General features: G+C 40.6%; 1 protein-coding gene across 4 annotated transcripts in view; it reads left to right on the top strand.

Annotated features, from left to right (window-relative positions):
• The window catches only part of LOC5566499 (putative uncharacterized protein DDB_G0285119), a 107,836-nt gene that overhangs the window by 51,115 nt on the left and 42,995 nt on the right, over window positions 1-13,726 (top strand). For all 4 annotated transcript variants that reach the window (XM_021840449.1, XM_021840460.1, XM_021840439.1 and 1 more), the window contains exon 3: window positions 1,022-1,257. In XM_021840449.1, coding sequence (XP_021696141.1) covers window positions 1,022-1,257 — 236 coding nt within the window. The remainder of the gene's footprint in view (window positions 1-1,021; window positions 1,258-13,726) is intronic.

Below are 13,726 nucleotides of genomic sequence, written 5' to 3'. Positions count from 1 at the left end.
TAGGTGAAAATACATATTTGCGCGTTTCAGCACCAATGCGGGGGTTCTGGCAGCTAGTACCACTAGCGCTAATCTATTGCAGCCAAGTACCGAGCACGTAACTTCTGTACCCAGTGGCAGTGGTTCTCAATCGTTGTGTTGGGTTAGGAACATATTTTATGTAAAGTAAGGTGGGACAAAGTTTTAGCCTTAGTGAAATAATCAATATTTCCAGAAAAGCTACAACAGTTGAAAAGAAATAAAATCAAATAGTGATTTTTCAACATGTTGACTACAATCTTGCTAAACAAACTTGTGGCAAAATATTTGCATTTTTTAGTAATCGTTATTTTTGAATTGTTTGTCTTAAATGAACTTTTGTTCCACTAGGGGAGCAAGAGATCAAAAAAAGTGTAGGAAAAAGTTCGCACAAAAACACAAAATATATTTAATGAAAGGAAAATATAAAATATAAAATGATGTTCGCATGAAAATATACACTAAATTTTGATCATAAAATTTAACAAATCAGAATTTATTATAATATTTCAATCAATAACAGTTTTTTGCATACGCTATGGTAAAATTTTGAGGAGTTCCTTTTTTTTATCTTTTTTTTTATTCATTGTGAATTTTGAAGTACATGTAGCTAGTAATCCTCTCCACAAATAAATACAGTACCGTCGTTGGGGTCGACAATAGGCCAAAGCGTAGTCGGAAATATCTCAGCCAATGTTTGAAATGAACGTTTGTTATTCTCAGAAGAACATTTCACGTCAAATAGAGAGAGATGTTTGAAAATCATTCACGATGTACCTAATTTTGGCACAAGATTGCTCACAAACATAGTTTACTTCACTTTTTGTACCGCCTTCCATCAGCTTGAGAACCCCTGCACCAACAATCCTGCTTCTTACGCGCCTTAGTCCACCCTCGCTCAATAATGGATTTCAATTTTTGTTGTTTATTTTCGTTACCTCTGTTTCTTCGCGGCCGATGGCAATGGTCGATGTGGTTGTCGTGGACTCGTCATCCCTAGCAGCAGAGAATAATTTGAATCGCACGAAAAAGTCATCCAACAAATCGGCGAATCAGCAACAGCAGCAGCAACAACAACAACAGCCTGTATTCAATCTGCATTCCAAACACCTGGACGTTTGGCTGGCGAACGCCATTCGAGGGTTGGAGAACGCCTCCAGTCAGGATTCGCCCGATCAGCTGGACAGTCCGACCCCGAAGGGAGGCTACGGGGAACCACTGTCGCTTCCGCCCAATTTGGTGAGTATCATTGTAATAAATATTGTCGCCTCCACAGCGCAGAGTGGTTTGCCTTGTGTTTGCCGGGTGCTCAGATATCATTGCGTTTTGTGATTTCATATCGAGATCTGATGGAATTTGATAAATTTCTAAGCAAAAATTTATTCCTTGCCTCAATTCCTTTATTGGTACTATTGCAAACAGTTGAGTTGATTTCAACTGCTCTTAAGAGAGAACATAATTATCAAGGGATTCCTTAAGGGATTCATCCAATAATTTCTCCAGAAATTCCTCCAAGATTACTCAAGAAATCCCTTCAGAGATTTATCCGGGGATTTACCCAGAAACTTCTCCAGAAATGCCTCGAAAATTTACTTCAGAAGTGTCTCCAAATATGCTTCTATGAAATAGTTTAGAGATTTTTCCATAAATCCCTCCATATGTTCCTCCAAAGATTCTTTTTGATATTCATGAAGGGATTTTTCTAGGAATCTCTGCAAGAACTTTTTCTTGATTTCCTCAAGGATGTCTCTAGAATTCCTCCTCAAATTCTTTGAAGGATTACTACAGGTATTCCTCCAGAGATTTATCAAGAATTCCTTCAGAGATTTTTCCTCCATAACTTCTCGAGGGATTCCTCCAAGAATTCCTCCGGAAATTCCTCCAGAAATATCTAAAGGGATTTTTTATTCAAATTTCTCAAGGGCTTTTTCAACGAATAGCTCTTATGATTCTGTGGGGATATTTTCAAGCACTTCTCCAGGGATATCTAAGAACATTTTCAGGGAATTCTCCAAAATTGTTTGTTATTTTGAGGAAACCTTGAAGAATTTTTTGCAGGAATTCCTAAAAGCATTCAGTGAGTAAAGTCTGGTGGAATAACAAAAAAAAATAACTCGAAGGAAATCTGAAAAATTCTATGAATTATTTCCTAGCTAAAGTTTTCGAGTCAGCTCTGGAGATATTTTTGGAACAATTCCTTTAGATCTCCGCAAAAACTTCTAGAGCAATTCTTGGAAATATCATGGAAGAATCCCTGAAGAAACTACTAGAGGAATCACTTGAAAATCTCTGGAGGAGTTTCCATGAAGGAGCTCCTGGAATAATTCTGAAGGTATTTTGTATGAAACTCAGAAACAAATTTTCGCAGAAACTTCGAACGGTTACCCGACGGAAGAAAATTAGTTTGTGAATGCGCATGACTGAAATTTATCTGATGGGTATGATTGTTAAGCAAGCGATTGTTAGCTGAAAAATGAGAATTGTTGGAGATTCTGTTTGGGGAATTCCGGCTACGAAAAACATTGTTGTTCATCTACCTGGTATGATCCTCGATGATTCGTTTGCGCGGAGGACAATCCCAAAAGTTAGACTTATGGTTACCCCGCAATTTGCGCATACAAACTTTTAGACGTACTCAGCGTGAGAGGATCCTCCGCAAATCATGCATTTAGCATCCCTGTGGCAATGTTTGGTAGCATTATGGTCCCGACGGCTCTGAGTGGGGTTCTGGAAATTTTCCCATGTCACACGGACATCGAACATAAGTCTTGCTTCTTTCAAAGCTTAAATATTATTTAGATCACTTTTATTTAAGTGAACTAAATTATATTCTTGAAAAAAACATTTCCGAAAAATGCCGGACTGGCTTCTCTTTTTTATTATGATTAATTGGACTGGGGACTTAAAGCCACTTGAGAGACCTTTCAAGACGACTTTTCTATATATTTCAATGTATTTCACTGGTGTTTTCCCACAATCTTTGACCAATTTCTTTAGCAAATACACCAGCAGTTCATTCAAAAGCTCAACAAGGAATTCCCCCAAGTATTCCATTAGAAATACATCCAGGGATTTCATCTTGAGTTCCTATAGGGATTCTGTCAGGAGCATCTCTGAGAGTTCTCTTGAAGATTTCATCAGGAGTTCCTTAAGAGATTATTTGTATTCTATTAAAATTTCTTCTAGGCATATCATAAGAAATTCCTCTAGGGATTCTATCAGGAACTCTGTCAGGAGTCTTATCAGGAATTCCTCCAAGGATTTCTTCAGAAGCTTCTCTGGGGATTCCATCAGAGGTTTCTTGAGAGATTCCACCTGGAGTTTCTCCAGTGATTATATCAGAAGTTCCTCAAGGAAATGCATCAGATTGCATAAGGAGTTCTTCCAGGGATTCCATTACGAAGTCCTTCAGGAATGTTATCAGTAATTTCTTCGGAAATCCCACCAGGAGTTCCTAAAGAGATTCCTTCAGGAATTCCTCCAGAGATTACATCAGAAGTTTCTTCGGAGATTCCACTTGGAACTCCATCAGGGATTACATCACATGTTCTTCTATGGATTACATCGGGAGTTTTTCTGGGGATTACATCAGGAGTTCTTTTAGGGATTTCATCAGGAGTTCCTAAGGATTTCATTAGACGATCCTTTAGATATTCCACCTAGAATTCCTCCGGGGATTCTATCAATAGTTTCTGTAGGAATCCCATCAAGAGTTCCTTCAGAGATTCCACCTGTAATTCCTACAGGGATTGTTCCAGAAGTTTCTCTAGGGATTCCATTAGGAGTTCTTTCGGAGATTGCACCTGGAATTTCTCTAGAGATTATAGCAGGGATTCCTCAAGGGATTCAAGGATTTTATGAGGCATATTATCAGAAATCCATCCCGGGATTTCATCAAGATTTCCTATAAGGATCCCGTCAGGAGTTCCTTCAGATCCATTAGGAGTTCCTCCAGGAATTACATTAGAAGTTCTTCTAGGGATTATCGCAGGAGCTTCTTTAGGGATTTTATTAGGAATTCCTCCATTGATTTTTTCAGGAGCTCCTTCATGCATATCAAAACTTTTTGTAGGTATTTCTCTAGGTGTTCCTTCGGTGATTTAACCTGGAATTCCTACAAGATTTCTATCAAGAAACTCTTACATTTCCATCAGAAATTCCTCCAGGGATTACATCAGAAATTCTTATAAAGATTCCATCAGAAGTTTCTTTAGTTTCCAATAGGAACCTTTCGATAAATTTCATTATAGTTGCAGGGATCCCATCAGAAGTTTTTCCATGGATTCATTGGGACTCCAACATGAACAAAAATTCTACCAGAATTTTCTTCCAACGGTTTTATAGGAAATTCTTCAAGGGGTTCCTGCAGGAATTTTTCGAGGTGAATCTGACGGAATTAATTAAGAGATGCTTCCCAAAATTCTTTAAGGAATTAATATCTCCAACAATCCTCAAGGGTTATCAGGAATTCCTCCTGGGATTTCACCAGAAATTTCTTATAAAGTTTTTACCCCCGGAATTACGCAAGAGATTCCTTTCGTAATCTCTCAAGAAATTCCTCGCGAAATATCTCCAGGAATTCTAGGGGTTTGTCAGGAATTCCTCCAGCAATTTTATAAAAAATTTCTTATGAGGATTTCACATGTAACTTGGAAATCCTCCAATGACTCTGTGAGGGGTTCCTCCTGGGATTGAAAAAATGGAATTCCTTTGAAAATTCCGCTAGGTTTTCCTCTAAAGATTCCAAATAAAAATCCCCCTAAAAATCCTCTAATGATTCCAACTGAAAATCCTAAAGGGATTCCTCTAAGGATTCCATCAGAGGTTCCTCCATGGATTGCATCTGGAATTCACTCAGGTAATTCTCCATGATTTCCACCAGGAAAACCTTCAAGGATTTCAGCTGAAATTCTCATATGGATTCCACTAGGAATTCTCTCAGAAACTCCACCAATATTTTTCCGGTGATTTTACTGCGAATTCAAAAAATTCTCTAAAGGTTCTTCCAAAACATTCTGCATAAATCCTCCAAGGGTTCCGTCAAGATGATTTTCAAGGATCCTATAACGAATTTCTTATAGGATTTGACCACAATTTCCTATAAAGATTCCACCAGTAATTCCTTCCTTCAGAGACTTCACCAGTATTTTCTCTAATTATTCCACCAGTAGTTTTTCGAGAGAGGAGTTTTTTGAGAATTTTCACCAGGAATTCTTCCAGAATTAATACAGGGAATATCACTAGAGTTTTGCTGGAATTTCATCAGCATAATCTAACAGAGTTTCGTCAGTACATCTACCAGAAAATACTTCAATGATTTTACTAGGATTTCCCCGCTAAGAATTTTTCAGGCTTAACAGAAATTCCTCCAGGGAATTACCTGAAAAATTCCACAAGTTTCACAAGATTTTTTTTTTCTGAGAAATCACTAATATTTTCGCGAGAGAATCAACCATGAATTCCGCGAAGGATAAAACTAAAAATTCTCTCTTTCACTACTCTAGGTATTCCATCAGGAAGGCATCTACAACATTCGAATAGGTCATTCCTCCGGAGATTTCACTGATATTTACTCAGAGGTTTAAGCAAAGCATTTCTCTAAACGTCTTCAGGAAGAATTCTCTGGAGAAATTTCTTAACATAGCTCTGGGAGAACTTTAAAAGCAATCCCTGAAGTAGTTTCTACAGGATTCTCTTAGGTTATTCCTGGTGGATATCTTAAAAAAAAAATCCTTCCTGGTATACTGAAAAGAATTGATGGATAAATTCCACTAGGAATCCTTGGAGACATTTCTGGTAGATTCTTAAAGTAATTCCTTCAAAAATCCCAGGTCGAGTGCCTCGTAGGGTCCCTTCAGGGATATAAGGACAAATCTTTGAAGTAAACACTGGAAGAATTCAAAAAATAATTTATTAATGATTCCCCAGAAGAATCCCCTGAGAATAACCTGGTTGAACCTCTCAAAAAGGAATTTTGGAGGAATTCCTTGATGGAATATTGAGTAGAATCACTGTAAGAGTTCCAAGAGTAAATATCTGCATGTTTTTCTGTAGGACCTTTGGAAAAAATTTCTTTTTTATTTCTAAAATCGTGTAGGAATCCCTGAAGCAATCCTTGGAAGAGTGTTAGCATTAATCGCTGGAGGGGATCCTCCAGGGATTTCTTCGGAAATTCCTCTAAGGATTCCACGAACAGTTCATCTGGAGATTTCATCAGAAGTTCTTCTAGGGATTCCATCAGGAGTTCCTAAAGCCATTCCACCAAAAGTTTCTCTAAAGATTACATCAGAAGTTCCTTCAGATATTCCACCTGAAATTCTTCCAGGGATTCCATCAGAAGTTTCTCTAAGGATTTCATCTGGAGTACCTCTGGTGATTCCTTAAAGAGTTCCTTCAGGAACATTTTTAAGAATTTCTCCAACGATTCCATCAGAAGTTCCTTCAAATACCTTCATAGATTCCATCAGGAGTACCTTCAAGGATTCGATCAGGAGTTCCTGTAGGGATTCTATCATGAGTACCTTCAGGGATTTCATCAGAAGTTCTTCTGAGGGTTCGATCAGGAGTAACTCCAGGGGTTCCATCGAGAGTTACTTCAGAGATTACACCTGAAATTCTCCCAGATATTATATTAGGAGTTGTTACAGATATTGAAAAGTTTCTCAAGGAATTGCCTCAGGATTTCTTTTAGGGATTTCATAAGGAGTTCCTTCAGGAATTCTATCAGAAGTGCTTCAATGGATTCACTTAAAAGTTTTTTTTTGCAGGGATTCCATCAGGAGAACTTAAAAAGTGTACATCAATCAGTTTTTGTATGGATTCCACCAGGAAATCCATCAAAAGTTCCTCCATGGTTTCGATCAGGAGTTTCTACTGGGATTCCATTAGTAGTACCTCTAAGGATCAGAAGTTGTTTTAGGGATTTGATCACGCCATCCAGGAATTTCAGAGTACTTTCAAAGATGCTATCATATATTCCACGAACGATTCGATCAGGAGTTTCTTCAGGAGTCCCTCTAGGGCTTCCATCGAAAGTTTCACCTGTAACTCCTCCAGAGATTCCATCAGGATTTCCTTTAGAGATCCAACCTGGAATTCCTCCAGGGGATTCTATCAGGAGTTCCTCAGGGGATTCCATTAGAGATTTAATCTAAAGTTCTTCCATGGATTCCATCAGGAGATCCTCTAAAAATTTCATCAGGAGTTTCTCCAATGATTCCATCAAGAATAGTGGCAGGAATTTCTTCAAGGATTTCATCAGGAATTTCTGTAGGGATTCTATTAAGATTACCAATTGAGATTCCGTCAGGAGTGTGGAAGAACCACAGGGCAATCGAATTCAGTAACGTCCTTGTGAGTTCCGTATCACCCACAGCAGAACGTTTGACGTAGAATGAAGAAACGTCAACGTATGATGAGATGGCAAAATAGAAGCTGTTGACAGAAAAATTTGGTTGGACTAGCGTCGGCAGTTGAAAAAAAACTATAATACAGTCTTAAATTTGCAATTTGCTTCAAGTAAAGGTAAATTTAATATTCTAAAAGGTTTCAAAAGTTTTATTATTCCTAAATTTATTATAGTTCCTAGAACGAAAAATTACAGTACGGAAGAATACGGCGTTGAATATATTCCGTCAACAATTTTCTTACAAGTAAGACATGCAATATAACCTAATCTTAATCGAACAATAAAAGTAATGAATTTGTTATACCTAGGAATTATATTAGTGGCACACAGTAAAGTGCATCAAGAAAATCGAGTAGTTTCGGTAGCGTCGAGATAAGCACGAAAATGTATTTAGATGTAAAAATGATTAATTGAAACTAAAATCCTTAATAATTACAGCTTTAAAGCTACAATTGCTGCTAAAAGAGCGTGTTTCTCCTACCGATCCGAAACAAAACTTTAAAGATTTTCTGCGAAGTAGGCAGCCACCTCGCAACTTCATCATGCAGTCCGCAAAAGTATGCGGTAAGTGCTCGTCCAGCGGCATAACAGGAGGAATGGTTGGCTGTGTCATGTGTGATGCCTGGTTTCATCCTGGATGCGTTGAAGTTAGCGAGACCAACCATAACCCAGATAAAACATGGAGGTGTACGCGTTGCGTGAATGACGATGTAAGAGAAGTTGCTAGTCAGCACACCAGCAAGTCGCTGGGAAGTTCGGCAAGCAGTAAGGCCCGAAGAGAGCTTCTTTTGCAGCAACTAGAGGAGCAACGAGCATTGAAGCTCAAACAACGTGCAGAAGAAGACGAAATTCGTAAGAAGCGAGCTGAGGAAGACGAAGCATTTCTCCAGCAAAAGCTGGATATCATCCTGGAAGACGACATCGAGAGTAGAAGCAGCAGGCAAAGTAGTCGGGCAAGTCGTAGGAAAGTTGAAGATTGGCTCAACGATGGTCAAGGCGGCCAGAGAGCAGCGTAAAGCAAAAGTATTCCTCAACAACCTGTGGCCCAGCAGTTTGCATCGACGTCTACGGCTCATGACCAGGGACAAGTACCTTATATCTTCGCACCACCAACCGGAGTTCCCACCTCAACATCTACACCACAGTCAGGTAAAGTCGTAACAGCCCTAGAAGTAGATAACCCTAAGCTTAGCGTACCACAACAATTAGGAGCCTTTTCGTATCTTAAAGACACTAGTAGAGACAATTATGGGATCAGTACTCTAGCATCGACTCAGTTAGTAACCGCGGGTGGGAATATACAGTCATTTCCCCTCCATGCGTCACCCCAAGTCCCACAAGTATGTAACAATCTAGAAAGTTTGAGAGCCAAACAGTCATTCGCTGACACGAAAGTTACTTTCTCTGGTCAGCTTCCTCAAACAGTTTCTTCAAAACCCCATGCTTTATTTGGTCCACAAATTGGGTATGCGCCTACCAGTCAAATACTGTCAAACGTGCCACCGGGCTCGCAAAGTGCGATTCCTTTGTCGACAGCAAATGTGAATTCAATGCCGGGAGTACTGCCGCTTAGTTCCGCTGTATCATACGCGAGTGTGCCTTTACCGTCATCGTCAACAGCTGTTCCAGTTTTGGATGCGACTCAACGAGTGCCGATCACCAACGTGACGACGATTTCATCGCATTTCGGACAAACACAGCCAAGTTTACAACAGTTTTGTTCATCACCCATGGGTACAGTGTATCAGCCTGCACCTAGTAGTGTACAGCTAGCAGCGAGACAGATAATGCCCCGTGAACTGCCGAACTTCTCTGGTGATCCACAAGACTGGCCATTGTTTTCTAGCTCCTTCTACAACTCAACGGCGGCTTGTGGGTTCACAGATGCGGAGAACCTAGCGAGACTTCAACGCTGTCTGAAAGGACATGCTTTAGAGTCAGTTAAGAGCCGTTTGTTGATACCGGAATCGGTGCCGCATGTAATGGAAACGTTACGCATGCTGTATGGAAGACCGGAAGTACTCATCCACACCCTTTTAAGGAGATTGCGAAGCGTGCCACCACCGAGAACGGAGAATTTACAGTCAGTAATCACATTCGGAATGGCGGTACGGAATTTGGTCGATCATATGTACGTGGCTCAACTTTCGGACCATCTTCGTAATCCAATGCTTCTTCACGAGTTGGTGGAAAAACTTCCGTCACAATTGAAGATGCAATGGTCGTGGTTCAAGCGTTCGCAAGTGGATGTCAACCTGGCGACATTCGGAGAGTTCATGACTGAGCTAGTCAATACAGCGTCAGACGTGACTCTCCCTTCGGACGTTCAACAGTCAAGACCAAATCTAGCAGGGAAAGACAAGCAGAAGCTGTATGTTCATGCAGAAGCAAGAGGCAGTCAGGCGACCACGAGAACTTTGGATACTATCAAATGTGTACCGGAGATCGACAAATTGAAAAGATCATGTTGCTACTGTTCGAATGAAGGCCATGAGGTAGCCGCATGTCCGCAGTTCAAGGCTTTGGACGTGGATGGAAGGTGGAAAGCCATTCGTTCGAAGGGTTTGTGCAGAATATGTTTGATTCCACATCGTAAGTGGCCGTGTCGTTCAGGGAAGGAGTGCGGAGTAGAGGGCTGTCGACTACGTCATAATGCGCTGCTGCACTCACGCGCTGCAGATGTCGTGACTCGTCAGAATGCACCCGAAAGTAGGACACCGTCGAGCGGTGTGAACGTCGTTCAACAGAATCATCATTCAACGTTGAACTACTGCCTTTTCCGGTATCTACCAGTGACTCTTGAAGTAAATGGGAAGCAGGTGGATACGTATGCCTTTCTTGACGATGGCTGTCAAACTACACTAATGGAAGCTGGATTGGCGGCTGATCTGGATGTCACGGGACCAGTTGAACCCCTTTGGCTTGGGTGGACGAGCAACATCTCCCGTGAGGAAAAGGGGTCACAACGAATAACAGTAAAAATATCCGGGACAGGACACAAAAATCAATACCAGTTAAGCAACGTGCGTACAGTGCAAAAACTTCAGTTACAAGGGCAGACATTCCATTACGATGAACTACAGAAGATCTACCCACATCTACGGGGCCTCCCGCTGAGCAGTTACGACGAAGCAGTCCCAAGACTAATCATCGGCATCGAACATGCGCAGCTGCTTACGGCATTAAAAGTGAGGGAGGGCGGATCGAGCGAACCAGTGGCAGTTAAGACTCGACTGGGCTGGTGCGTGTATGGGAAGCAAGCTGGTAACTCCGTGACAGTCGAAAGGTTATACGTTCACACAGTGGAGGAACAGGCAGATAATCGTGAGTTGCACGATCTGATGAAGAAGTATTTTGCGGTCGAAGAAGCAGCAGTGGCTACTCCAATCGAGTCTGCAGACGATAATCGAGCCCGTCGGATTCTGGAGCAGACAACACGCAGAACTGGAGAAGGCTTTGAAACCGGATTACTCTGGAAATACGACAATCCCGTGTTTCCAGACAGCTATCCACTAGCCTTGCGTAGGCTTCAGTCGTTAGAAAAACGACTCGATAAAGACCACGAGTTAAGGACGAGAGTTATATCTCTGATGCGGGAATACGAGACGAAAGGGTACGCGCATAAAATAACCCAGGAGGAAATGGAACTAACCGATGCGAATCGTACATGGTATCTACCCCTGGGGGTTGTGAAAAATCCAAAAAAGCCTCAGAAAGTGCGATTAATCTGGGACGCTGCTGCACGAGTGCATGGGCTGTCTCTGAACGACATGCTTCTAAAGGGACCGGATATGTTAACATCGCTTTTCGCTGTTCTTATAAGATTTAGACAGAGATCAGTCGCGATATGTGGAGACATCCGCGAAATGTTTCACCAAATCCGGATCATACCACAGGACAAACAGGCACAACGATTTTTATTCCGTGAAAGTCACAAGGAACTCCCACAAATCTATGTCATGGACGTTGCAACATTTGGTGCCACCTGTTCACCCTGTTCCTCCCAATTTGTTAAAAACAAAAACGCACAAGAGTTCCAGCCACAGTTTCCGAGGGCAGCAGAAGCAATAATCAAAGCGCATTATGTGGACGACTATCTCGACAGCGTAGACACCACCGAAGAAGCAGTACAGCTGGTGAACGAAGTGAAGCACGTGCATGCGTTAGGTGGGTTCGAAATACGCAACTTTTTGTCGAACTCACCAGAAGTCCTGAGGCAGTTGGGAGAAAAGGATTGCTTGCAGAAGAAGTCGCTCGATTTGGATGGTTCATCGCACGTTGAGCGTATACTAGGGATGGTTTGGAAGTCCACCGAAGATTTGTTCACCTTCGATGTTACGTTTAAAGAAGACTTGAATAAAGTTCTGGTGCAGGGAGTTACGCCGACCAAGCGACAAGTTCTGCGACTGGTGATGTCGCTTTTCGATCCCTACGGATTCATTGCACATTTTATTGTGCATGGTAAGATTCTAATGCAGCATATCTGGAGATCGGGCACGGAGTGGGACGATGATATTCCCTTAGAACTGCAAGGGATGTGGAATAATTGGATCGGCCTTTTAGGACGTCTGGAAGAAGTCGAAGTTCCACGTTGTTTCTTCGGGGAATCAGACAGCAGAATACCCAGCACCATACAATTGCACATATTTGTAGACGCAAGCGAAGTCGCTTATGCGTGTGCGGCTTATCTACGCATAGTACAAGACGGAGTTGTCCGCTGTGTTCTCGTTGCTGCGAAAACAAAGGTAGCCCCCTTGAAGCCGCTATCTATTCCTCGTCTTGAACTTCAAGCTTGCGTTATTGGATGCCGTATGATGGAAACTGTTCAGTCAGCGCTGGATCTACACTGAAAACATCTCTTCGTATTTTACCCAAAATCCATTTCGTAAAACAAGATTTCGTACATATAACGCTATTTTTATTCATTGTACGAATTATTTGTACTTGACAGAATTTCGCGATTCAGTAACTTTACGAAATAATCGTAAGATGTACGATATACAATTCGTAGATGTGCGTTTTTGTATTTTTTGTGTTTGTCTTTCACTCACACTTCTCGCACTTCATGAAAATTCTCGAATACTTTTTCAAACAACCGTAATTCAGAAGAGTAAACAAACTTAGATTCCACTCTGAACCAATTCCACTTTTCAGTATAATAATGATATTTCGGAATCTCAACGGAATCAAAACAAAACACAAAGATTTACGGGTGACGTAAATCCTATTACTTTTAATTTTTACAATCTAATCCCAAATATGACTGAAATTTATGCTTCTCTAGATGTATTACAAAATCTCGATGTCTTATAACATAATTTGGAATTATCATGTAAAATGAACGTCATGACTTTAAATTCAGGCATACCTAGCTACCGTAATCCGGGGTAACATTAATCATTTTATTGAATATTTCGTTGTAAAATGCAAATGCTGCCAATTTTATATGTTTAAAACCAGTACTGCCACCCATAGCTCGTGACTGTATAATGTATTTTGTTTTTTTTTTTTTTTTTTTGAAAGATTTAAGCATGTTTAAAAAATGTTTGAGCGACTTTTCGATTAAGCTGATATGGGGTAACATTGATCACCTAAGTAAACAACGTTCGGTAATATCAAAAATGTCATTACTTACTTGAATCATGGCCCCTGAATCCGATACCATTTCTTGTTTTTCTTGTTTATATCGTTTGCAGAACTTATGTGAGACATGACTGTTCGGTAGTGTCATCCTTAACCATTGAAATCATTGTTTCGAAAAGTTGACAAATTTACGCAAAAGGTTAACGCAATTTCTGTTAAAATCGTCACTTTCATTAGCTCATGAATATGAGAAAGCGAAGCACCATTCATGATTTGGAAATGTTCTACCAATAAATAATTATACGAAATTTTTACGAGATGAGTCATCCCGCTGAGAATTGTCGGTGTCGCATTCTTGACTCGAGTGAAATGACTCTTCATTTCATTTACACGGCGAATCATTTTACTCGAGTCGAGAATTGTCACCTCACTATACGAGACCGACAATTCGCACCTCACGCAACTCGTTGAATAAACCCAATTCTTTGGGGGAACGCCATTTGGCATAAAGTCATTTAGCATAAAGCCGTTTGGCATAAAATAATTTGGCATAACGGTCGTTTGGCATAATAGTCATTTGGCATAATGGACATTTGGCATAATCATTGAAAAGTGAATTGCTATGTTTCTGGCGTTACCATTGCTAACATTCTCATATATGATTTTCTCTTCTTTTGGTCATAGGCTGTTCTTTTTCATTACGTTGTTAAACTAGTG

Source organism: Aedes aegypti, chromosome 1 (assembly GCF_002204515.2).
Source record: "Aedes aegypti strain LVP_AGWG chromosome 1, AaegL5.0 Primary Assembly, whole genome shotgun sequence".
Classification (NCBI taxonomy): domain Eukaryota; kingdom Metazoa; phylum Arthropoda; class Insecta; order Diptera; family Culicidae; genus Aedes; species Aedes aegypti.
Note: the sequence above shows the minus strand (reverse complement) of the source record. Positions and strands in the feature narration are given on the sequence as shown.